General features: G+C 49.7%; 1 protein-coding gene across 1 annotated transcript in view; it reads right to left on the bottom strand.

The window, feature by feature from the left end:
• Window positions 1-10,928, bottom strand: part of GLTP (glycolipid transfer protein) — a 30,541-nt gene extending 19,613 nt beyond the window's left edge. Inside the window, exon 1 of the mRNA XM_032168738.2 lies at window positions 10,659-10,928. Within this exon, the coding sequence (XP_032024629.1) occupies window positions 10,659-10,761 (103 nt within the window). The 5' untranslated portion in view covers window positions 10,762-10,928. The remainder of the gene's footprint in view (window positions 1-10,658) is intronic.
• Window positions 10,929-11,268: the final 340 nt, after the last annotated feature.

Raw genomic sequence — 11,268 nt, 5'->3', positions numbered from 1 at the left:
TGCCACCATGCCTGGCTAATTTTTGTATTTTTAAAAGAGACAAGGTTTCGCCATGTTGCCCAGGTTGATCTCGAACTCCTGACCTCAAGAGATCTGCCTGCCTGGGCCTCCCAAAGTGCTGGGGTTACAGGCATGAGCCGCCGCACTCGGCAAGTTTCCTCATTTTTAAAATGAGGCTTATAATGGACCCCTCTTCAAAGGGTTGCTGTGAGGCTTAAATAAAGTTGTATAAATAAAGGCCTAAGCACAGTTGCTGGTATCTAGTAAGTGCTCAGTGAAAAAGAAGGTATTAGGCTGGGCACCATGGCTCACGCCTGTAATCCCAGCACTTTGGGAGGCTGTGGCGGACAAATCACCTGAGGTCAGGAGTTCAAGACCAGCCTGGCCAACATGGTGAAACCCCATCTCTACTAAAAATACAAAAATTAACTGGGTGTGGTGATGTGCGCCTATAATTCCAGCTACTTGGGAGGCTGAGGTAAGATAATTGCTTTAAGCCGGGGGGAGGGTGGAGGTTGCAGTGAGCCGAGATCACGCCACTGCACTCCAGCCTTGGTGAAAGAGCAAGACTCTGTTTCAAAAAAAAAAAAGAAAAAAGAAAAAGAAGGTATTATCATTTATGCTTATTATTATAAATTATATCATCATCACCTTTCCCAGCAGACAAAGCTTTTCTTTAGAGAGGAAATCCAGAAAACAATTATTCCAATGATTAAGAAATCAAAGCAGAAGGGGAGGAAGGAAGGGAGGAGGGAGAAAAAGAATTATTGACTCATTGATTGATTGTTAGGGGTAAAATTAGCAGAAATCTCCCCATCATAAAATAATGACTTCAAATGTATTCCAGACCATTAAGACAGAGATCTCAGAAGGGAGTGAAGTAAGGAACTTGGAGGAACAGCAAGGCAGAAAATGAATCATTTCTGAACACAGGGAAGTGTGAGTTGACTGCCTAACTGCCAGGGTGGAAAGCAGAGGCTTCTAGAAGACCCTGGAGAGGGCTGATCCACTGCAATGACTTTGAAAAACTCAGATACAGTTAACACTCTAGCAAGAACCACAAACAAGGCCTCCATACAAGTACCACTGTAAGTATGTAATAAAAGGAGTTAACATTCACTCTGGCAGGTTTTTACTGAAACAATGAAACCTAAGACTAGGACCCAACATTTCCATTCTTTTTTTTTTTCTTTTTTTCTGAGACGGAGTCTTGCTCTGTCCCAGGCTGGAGTACAGTGGCGTGATCTCGGCTCACTGTAACCTCCGCCTCCTGGGTCAAGCGATTCTCCTGCCCCAGCCTTCGGAGTAGCTGGGATTACAGGATTGCGCCACCACACCCGGCTAATTTTTTTTGTATTTTTAGTAGAGACAGGGTTTTACCATGTTGGCTAGGCTGGTCTCAAACTCCTGACCTCGTGATCTGCCTGCCTCAGCCTCCCAAAGTGTTGGGATTACAGGCATTAGCCACTGCGCCCAGCCCCAATATTTCCATTCTAAGAAGCTCATTGAAATAATCACATTGTCATGCCAGCCGGGAACTTCCTATCATTTCCCCTCCTCCCCTACAAGGGACATTTCTGCCCTAGAGACGACTTCCAACGTCTTCCTGTTTCCTGATGTGGTGTTGGTCTCCCGTTACAGGGCTAGACCTGCTGCAAAGTCCTGTGGACCACTTCCTAGCTTCATGACCTGATCAAATCGCTTCACCTCCCTGCACATTGGTTTCCTCTTCTGGCAAATGGTGCCAAATTCCTCCTAAGTTCATCATGAAGATTAGAAATGAGTTACTGTCTAATTCAAAGGCATATCCTGGGAGCCACTCAAAAAAGAGATGACGCTAGTTATGATCACAGTCATACGTTATATTTTATAAAGCCCTTTGTCATGAATTCCTCCCATTCCTTTTCACATGGATATAGGCTGGGCGCCCACGCTGCAGAAGCCCATTGGTGGGTCCTGGGAGGGCCTGACTTCTGCCCCAAGGGATTCTAAGTGGAGGGCTGTCCCTCCAAGCATCCCTGTGCAGCAAAGGAGGGGCAAGATGAGTTAGCAAGCAACTGTAGTCTCTCCCCTCCTACTCAATCCTCTTCCTTCTGGCAGCAGAGAGGCCAGACCTCAGGCTCTGACCTCCAGGGCCAGATTTTTCTGAACACAAAGATCTAATCACCACCATCCCAGGACAGGGTGGGCGGGTGACACTGGTCTGTATGTACTCTGGCCTTTGGACATTATAAAGGAGGCTGCTGGAGCAATTGTCAGACTTAAGCAGCCATGCAGCTGGCTCTGTGCCCTGGCAGTCATTCACCAAGTCAGGCATTGATTTTGGTGCTCCTGCCCGGAGTCACCACATCTTTCCACAGGTAGGACGGACGGCCCTAGACCTTTAGGAAGTGGGCCTTTTGCCACACAGCTGTTGGGAAACAGAGGTGCCAAAAAGAAGCCACCTTGGGGCCTCTCAAGCTCAGGCTGGCTCAGCTGGATGTCAGTCTCCATGTTTCCTTCTACTCATCTGTCCACGGTGTTCAGGGCATGGATGTCAGAGGAAGAGAATCAGACTCAAAGTGACTTCTCCCCTCTGAGCCTCAAAAACAGCCGACTCATGGGCTGTTATACACATGGACAGAAAAACACAACAGGGCCCTCCACAGCCCTCCTTCCAGATTGTTCTCTGGCCAGGTGGGATCAAGAGTGGGACCCAGCAGCACGGCACCAGCACACAGCAGGTGCTCCTGAAGGCTAAGAAAGCCTCACTACTTGCAAATGCATCTCCGAAGTCTGCCAGCAGTTTCAAAATTGTACAGCCATTGCAGAAAGTGTCTCTCTGGCTTCGTCCTCCAACAAGACATTATTTGTTTCATCTTCTCAGGGTTCCTCCCAGGCACACAATCTAAATCCCATTCCTCTAGAATCCAGCTCTCAACAGTCAATCAAAATGATAACTCACCTGCTATATTAGGAGGGTTAATACAGTTTCTTGTCTTTCTTGGGATATTCTACACCAAGCTTGTCCAACCCGCAGACCGCAGGCTGCATGTGGCCCAGGGTCTCTTTGAATGTGGCCCAATACAAATTCATAAACTTTCTTAAAACGTTATGAGATTTGAGTTTTGTTTTGTTTTGTTTTGAGCTCATCAGCTATCGTTAGCGTTAGTGTATTTTATGTGTGGCCCAAGACAATTCTTCCAGTGTGGCCCCGGGAATCCAAAAAATTGTACACTCCCGTTCTATACAAACCCAAAAATAAACAGGTACTAGCATTAACTTTCAATTTTAAAAAAAGCAGAAAATATTGCAAGGCTGTGGTAGGTGGTCCCAAATCTCAGAGGATGCTTGTTGCAGTGGGGGAGCTCCTAACTCACAGATCAAGGGGTACAGGTGGGGCTGGTTCCCAGTTAGCCTGATGTCCTAGATGAAGGAAAAGCCAGAGCTGAGGCTGGGTGCGGTAGCTCACACCTGTAATCCCAGCACTTTGGGAGGCCGGCGTAGGTGGATCATGAGGTCAGGAGTTCAAGACCAGCCTGGCCAGCATGATGAAACCCCGTCTCTTGTGAAAATACAAAAAATTAGCCGGGCATGGTGGTGCACGTCTGTAATCCCAGCTACTGGGGAGGCTGAGCCAGGAGAATCACTTGAACCCAGGAGGCACAGGTTGCAGTGAGCCGAGATCGTGCCACTGCACTCCAGCCTGGGCAATAGAGCAAGACTCTGTCTCAAAAATAAATAAATAAATAAATAAATAAATAAATAAATAAATAAATAAAGCAAGAGTTGAGTGCCGTGGCACATGCCTATAATCCCAACTACTCGTGAGGCTGAGGCAGGAGAATCACTTGAGCCCAGGAGCTGGAGGCTGCAGTGAGCTGTGATCACCCCACTGCATGCCAGTCTGGGCGATAGAGCAAGACCTTGTCTCTTAAACAGAACACACACACATACACACACAACCAGCCAACTTGTTTGGGGCTTTTCCCACCAGACGATTTCAACACCCCAGTCATTTTCTAATTTACATCCAAATAAACAGGAGTTATGGACCAGCTTGGCGGGCTGTTTATGAGTTACACACCTCAGAGCAAACCTGCATGTCTGGTCTGTGGCACCTATGCCACTTGTCATGTGGACAAGTCACCATGGTGCCAGCAGAACCACTGGATTTCCTCAAGTACCCAACCAGGCTGGCTCCACTAGCTCTCTCCTTTACCAGAGAGAAAGCCAGGACAGCAGGCATGACAGCAAGAATAGCACATAAGGAGTCCAGAGGACTAAGTTCTAGTCTGGCACATAAGGAGTCCAGAGGCCCAAGTTCTAGTCTGGCTTTACTGGTCACTCACTGGCTGTGTGACCCTGAGCAAGTCACCTAACCTCTCTGGCCTCGGTTTCTTTGGCTGTAGAGCAAGATAAATCTCTGATTCTAGGCTGCCACTGCCACCCTCCCCCAGAATGGAACAAGCACTGAACCAAAAGTGATGGAAAACCACTCTTTCTGGGTTCACTCTGGACTATTTAATGAGTGCCAGATACCTAGAAGGCCAGATTCCAGACATCCGTTTAATTAAGGTAAGAGGCATGAAGAAAAATCAACCCCAGAATATGGATCTCAAGAACCAAGAGTGGTAATGAAGAATCATTACCTTCAGCTCTTCCATCTCTAGTCTCTCCCTAAACAGTAAGAGCAAATAGGTATCATCTCATGCAGCACTCTAACTGACCTGGAGTGGCTGTGTTAATAAAAATGCTGAGGCTGTGTTTAGGCTCAAAGGGGAAAACAGCATCATGATTGATTAATGATGTCTGCCACAAGTACAGGCTATGAGGGGGTTATGTATTTTAATTTAGTCATGTATCTTAGTTTAGTTTAGTTTATTTATTGTGAGATGGAGTCTCACTCTGCTGCCCAGGCTGAAGTACAGTGGTGCAATCTCAGCTCACTGCAACCTCCGCCTCCAAGGTTCAAGGAATTCTTCTGCCTCAGCCTCCCAAGTAGTTGGGATTACAGGAGCATGCTAACATGCCCGGCCAATATTTTTTGTATTTTTAGTAGAGACAGAGTTTCTCCATGTTGGTCAGGCTGGTTTCCAACTCCTGACCTCAGGTGATCTGCCCGCCTCAGCCTCCCAAAGTGCTGGGATTACAGGAGTGAGCCACCATGCCCGGCCTATTCATGTATTTTAATTTGGAAAGAGAGAGAAGGGCCCAGCATCTTCAACAAGAACCCGGAAGAATGAGAATGGAATGAAAAGCAGTCATTCAGTGAACAGTACTAGCACCGAGTGCTACACACTGAAATAACTCAAAGTCACAGAATATGATAGGGTCCATGGGAGTCTAAGAGAGTTAGGAGAGACGTTCTGGATAAGATGACTCCTTAAGGATAAGTAGAACCCAGACAGGCAAAAGGAGGGAGGTGGGCTGAAGAGCAGAGTGGTCCACCAGGCAGAGGGGCTGATGTGGGGAAGCTCTGGAGGGAAGAGTATGACAATACTGCTATGTGTGGGGCTACAAACCATTCACAAAGGCTAAAGCACAGGTTTCAAGCTGGGATGAATGGGAACCACAGAGGCTTCTAGACAGGGAGTGTCAAGAACTAGATGATACCTAAGTCTCCATGCCCCTGCCCTCCCATTGTTAGTGCTTTAGAACAGCCACAAAATTGACCTTCAAAATGAGAAAGGAGACCTCCCAGAAGTCAGTCTTGCAAACTCATCGGTCAGGAAAGATCTGATTACTGGGTCAAGGTAGAGAGAGAAGATAAACAAAGGGCTGGCCTCTACGTGGATGTAGGAAAACCTGTACAACTGGGAGATTCCAATTGGAGATAAGGAGGAAGGGCAGGCCCAAGATATGGGTGCTCTAAATCAGGCAGGCAGGAGGCTTGCCCACTGAGGCAAGCCCAACTAATGCTGTCACAAACCACACCTAACAAAGGTTTAAGAAATGTGGCTGCTCTAACAGGTTAAAGCACCCTTCAGCTCAGCAGTTTCACTTCTAAAAATAAGAAACAACCAAAGGAGTGCACAAAGAAGTGTATACAAGGATGTTCACTGCAGCACTGTCTACGAGAGCCCGACATAAGAAGCAATGTGAATGTCCAACAGTAGGGGATTGGTTTAATAAATTATACCACATTGAAATTATACAATCGGCCAGGTGCGGTGGCTCACACCTGTAATCCCAGCACTTTGGGAGGCTGAGGCAGACAGATCACTTGAGGTCAGGAGTTCAAGAACAGCCTGGCCAAAATGGTAAAACCCCATCTCTACTAAAAATACAGAAGTTAGCTGAGCATAGAGTCATGCACCTGTAATCCCAGCTACTTGGGAGGCCGAGGCACGAGGATCACTTGAACCCAGGAGGTGGAGGTTGCTGTGAGCCGAGATCATGCCACTGCACTCCAGCCTGGGCAATATAGCAAGATCCCCGTCTCTACAAAAATAAAAATTAAAAAATTAGCTAAGCATGGTGGCACATGCCTGTAGTTCTAGCTGCACAGGAAGCTGAAGTGGGAAGATTGCTTGACCTCAGGAGTTCACATCACTGCACCACTCCAGCCTGGGTGACATAGCAAGACAGAAAGAAAGAAAAACAGAAAAGAAAGAAAGAGGGAGGGAGGGAAGAAAGAAAGGAAGGAAGAAAAGAAAGGAAAGGAAGGAAAGAAAGAGGAAGGGAGGAAGAGAGGAAGGGAAGAAGGAAGGGAGGGGGAGGGAGGGAAGAAAGAAAGGAAGGGAGAAAAGAAAGAAGGAAAGGAAGGAAAGAAAGAGGAAGGAAGGAATGAAAAGGAAGAAAGAAAAGGAAAGATAGAAGAGGACTGAGATGAAAAAATGGTTATGCTATATTGTTGGGTAGAAAAAAGCAGGTTATACTTATTTGTTTATTTATTTATTTGAAACACTCTGTCAACCAATAATGAACGAGAATTAGGCTTTGTGTAGATTTTCTTTTTTTTTTTTTTGAGACAGGGTCTTGCTGTGTCACCCAGGCTGGAGTGCAGTGGCACAATCTCAGCTCACTGCAACTTAGGCATCCCAAGCTCAAGTGATCTTCCCACCTCAGCCTCCTGCGTAGCTGGAACTACAGGTGTGCACCTCAACACCCGGCTAATTTTCTGTACTTTTGGTAGAGACAGGATTTCGCCATGTTGCCCAGGCTGGTCTCAAACTCCTGACCTCAAGAGATCCGCCCACCTCAGCCTCCCAAAGTACTGGGATTACAGGCATGAGCCACCGCACCAGCCCATACTTTTTTTTCCCCAAAAAGATAGATGTAAATGAGTTTGGAAGGAAAATATTCTGAAATCCCAGCAGAGATTCTTTCTTTAAAACCCTACCTCAAATGTTGTCAGACAATTAAGTGAACTAATCTACACAGAGTACTTAGCACATAGTAAGGGCTCAGTGAGTGACAGGGAGATTTTTATATAACATTTGTATTTGCTCAGTTTTCCTCCAATGGACAGATCTTCCTTGCAGAATTAAATACTTTTTAAAAACACAGCTTTCGGCTCTTAGTCATATTTATATCTAGAGCTATGGTTCTCAGAGATGATTTTGCCTCCCTGGGGATAGTTTAGTTTGTCACAATTTGGGGAAGGAGGTGCTACTGGCGTCTGGTAGGTAGAGGCCAGGGATGCTGCTAAACATCTTACAATGCACAGGACAGCCCCACCACCACAAAGAATGATCCGGCCCCAAATGTTGGCAAGTGCCATGGTGGAAAATCCCTGACTTGGAGGAAACTGTCGCTGCAAGGTGTTTCACACTCCTTGTGTCCCTCACCCCAGAGCAGCTCCATTCAAGAGACACATACACCACCCAGATCATCCCGGTGACCAGACGCTCCCAAGATCTAGAAAAAGCCCCTGCATCACAGCCGACAAATGATCTTGATCAGACGTCCCAGAGAAAAGTCACTCGTGGAAGAATCCTCCTAAAGGTTAAGTCTTCAAACTTCAGGGCCGGGCGCGGTGGCTCACGCTTGTAATCCCAGCACTTTGGGAGGCCGAGGCGGGCGGATCACGAGGTCAGGAGATCGAGACCACGGTGAAACCCCGTCTCTACTAAAAATACAAAAAAATTAGCCGGGCGTGGTGGCGGGCGCCTGTAGTCCCAGCTACTCGGAGAGGCTGAGGCAGGAGAATGGCTTGAATCCGGGAGGCGGAGCTTGCAGTGAGCCGAGATTGCGCCACTGCACTCCAGCCTGGGCGACAGAGCGAGACTCCATCTCAAAAAAAAAAAAAAAAAAAAAAAGTCTTCAACCTTCAGGAGCAATTCTCCTCCCCCCATAGAAGAGAATAGTGGTTCAAATGAATTATCACTTTTTTTTTCTTTAGAGTCCTAAGAATTAGCCTCTTTGGTGAACAGTAAACAGCTCTGGTGGGTGAGGGCCCTGTGGTGGTTAACCCATTGTGGACCAACCCCACTGAGGCTTCTGTATAAATGGTACTTCTGTCAACAGATGTGACACCCCATAGCACAGGGATTGCAACAAAGACAAGGATCCTTTGAGACCAAGGAAAGGGAGGAGGAGATGCTCTTTAGCCCTGGCACCAGATGACTGCTGGCTCTGGCTTGCCACCTCCCTCTTTCCTCCAAAACCAGCGAGATAATTGCATCAAATGATGATACCCCCAAATACAGAATGGATGTGCAACCCCGATGAAAATAAGGAAAGAAAAAGCCAGAGTTTAACCTGGGGTTTCTCCACCTTTGACACTGCTCATGTTTGGGGCTGCATCATTCTTTGTCGTGGCAGGACTGTTCTGTGCACTGTAGGATGCTGAGCAGCTCCCTGGCCTCTACCCACAAGACACCCCGTGCCCCATCCCCCAACTCAGTTGCGACAAAAATGCCTCCAGGCATTGTCAGATGACCCCTAAGGGGCAAAACTGCCCCCAGTTGAGAACCACTGGCTTAAATGGATTCTGAATTCCTGTCCAGGGCAAGCTGGCTCGGACTGGGAACTATTCCTGAAACCAAAGAGGAAACAAGCAAGCAAAAAAAAACCCCAACAAAACCAACCAACAACGCCACGAAATTAAACAACTTTTCAGTGCTAGAGCTGGTTCGCTCCCAAGCCCCCGCCTGGAGAGTCAGTATCATCTCAAGACTGTGACACTGATAATAAGAAAGTTTTGTGCATTCAGCAGTATTGACTGAGCTTCTGCTATGTGCCAGGCACTGTTCTGGGCACTGGGGACACAGAGTGGATGTAAAAAAACCAAGCCCTTGCTCTCAGATTGCTTACCCAGGTCTGGGAATCATACACACCAGAAAATTGCACTCCCTTAAACACCGATTAATCACTCTAACAAGGAACCAAAACTGGATTCAGGAACTTATAACCACACCCCCTACAGCGAAGACCTATTTGGCAGTTATGGCCTCGGTACTTTACACACACCACCTCATCTACTCCTCACAGCTGGCCTAGGAGATCAGCATCTCCGTTTCACAGCTGGGGACACTGAGGCTCAAGAGGTGAAGGAGGGGAACTATAGACTCCAGGTAACCACAACCATCCCAGAGCTCAGGACACTGTGGGAACTACCACCCCCAGCAAGCCTTCATTGCCCACTAAGTCGGACTGTCTTAAGGTCTCCTGTCTTTGGGTTTCAGCTGGACTTTGCCCTGGGGGCTGGTATCTTCCTGCAAGGCCACCAAGTGAAACAGCAGGGCAGGACAGAGCCCACATGGAGGAGAATAGAGGCTCAGGTTGCATCCTTTACCCAGGACCCAAAAGGCAAAGGGCAGGGGCAGTGGTGCTGGCTTCTAGTTCCCATTTTCCATCCGGTGCTTTGGCTGGACTGGGCTAGGCTGAGGGAGTGGGGGAAGAGGGTCTGAAAGTGGACTGCCTTCTCAATGCGCCCAGGAACTTCCGCACGACATACAGGGGAGGGGCTTCCTCTCGTAGAGCCCAAACTGAGGGAGGAATTGGTGCCAAGCTCTGTATGTCTGATGTCACCTCACAAAACAGCTCCCCCGACAACCCTCACTCCTGTCCTAAAAGGAGGAAAAACTTTAGTGGTTTCCCCCAGAAAGAGGCCCTGGAGTTTTGCAACTCCATCTTCAAAACCCTCTCCCTGTCCCCGCCTCACCAGGCTTCCTACCCTTGGAGGGGGAGACGGGAGTCTTCGATCTGGAATTGGGGAATTCTGAGGGAAGAAGGAAGGGTTCGTAGGTCCCATGAGGGAGAGGCTGGAAGCGTTTAAAGAGAAGGCTTATGAAATGGGGGGATTAAGTGTAAAGGGAGCGAGTTGAGAGCCATCACAAAGCGCCAGGGATGAAGGATTTTGGGGAAGAAGGGGCAGGAGGCTTTGGGGGAGATGGTGGATTACAGAATGCCTAAGGGAGATGGAAGAGTAAGAGGTGTTGGGGGCACGGATGATCGGGGGCATTTGGGGGATATGGGGGACTGTGAGGTGTCTAGGGAGAGGGAGGATTTGGGGAGGACAGGCAGGATGTGACATGTTTAGAGAGGAGAGGACTTGGGAGTGGTCCGGGAAAGGGAGAATTTAGGGTGAGTGGAGGGAAAGAGGATCTTGGGTGCCTGGGGAAACAGTACTTGGGGGTGTCTAGGGCAGAGATGGTAGGGGATGCTCGGGGGAAGGAGGATTCGGGTGCGTGTGGGGCTGCGGGCCGCCTCCCCCCTCCATTCCGGCTCACCGAAGAAGGGCGGCAGGTGGGACACCGCCTCGAGGAAGGGCCCGGTCTCGATCTGCTTGTCCGCGGGCAGCGGCTTCAGCAGGTGTTCCGCCAGCAGCGCCATTTCGGGGTCGAGGCCCGCGGTGATGCCCCAGCCGGCGCCGCGGGCGTCGACGCCGCCCCCCCGGCCGCCGCCGTCAGCGCCGGGGCCGTCACCGCCGCCCGCCGCAGGCTCCGGGGACGCCAGCGTCGCCACTTCCGCCCGCACGGCGCCCTGGTAGCCGAGCGCTCAGCGCCGCCCGCCGGCCGAGCGCCTAAGCTGCCGGGCGCGCCGCCCCGCCCCCGCTCGCCGGCTCCCAATCCGCGCCCGCTGCCGAGGTCTCCGCGCCCCCATTGGTCGGGGGGCCGGCCGGGGGCGGGACGCAGAGGAAGCGCGCCGTTTCGTGGGTCCCGGAGGGCCCAAGTGAGCCGCTCCCAGGTGAGTCTTCCCCAGGTGTGCCTCCCGCCGCCCCCGATTTGGCGCCCCAATCCGGGCGGGCCGGCTCGGGCCAGCTCACAGCTCACAACCCGCCCACCAGCTCGGGTTACAGCCCCACCCAGCCAACGCTCCCCAGGACCCCCGTTTCCCCCA

This window comes from Hylobates moloch, unplaced genomic scaffold (assembly GCF_009828535.3).
Source record: "Hylobates moloch isolate HMO894 unplaced genomic scaffold, HMol_V3 SCAFFOLD_12, whole genome shotgun sequence".
Taxonomy (NCBI): domain Eukaryota; kingdom Metazoa; phylum Chordata; class Mammalia; order Primates; family Hylobatidae; genus Hylobates; species Hylobates moloch.
This window is presented reverse-complemented; position numbering and strand designations above follow the sequence as displayed.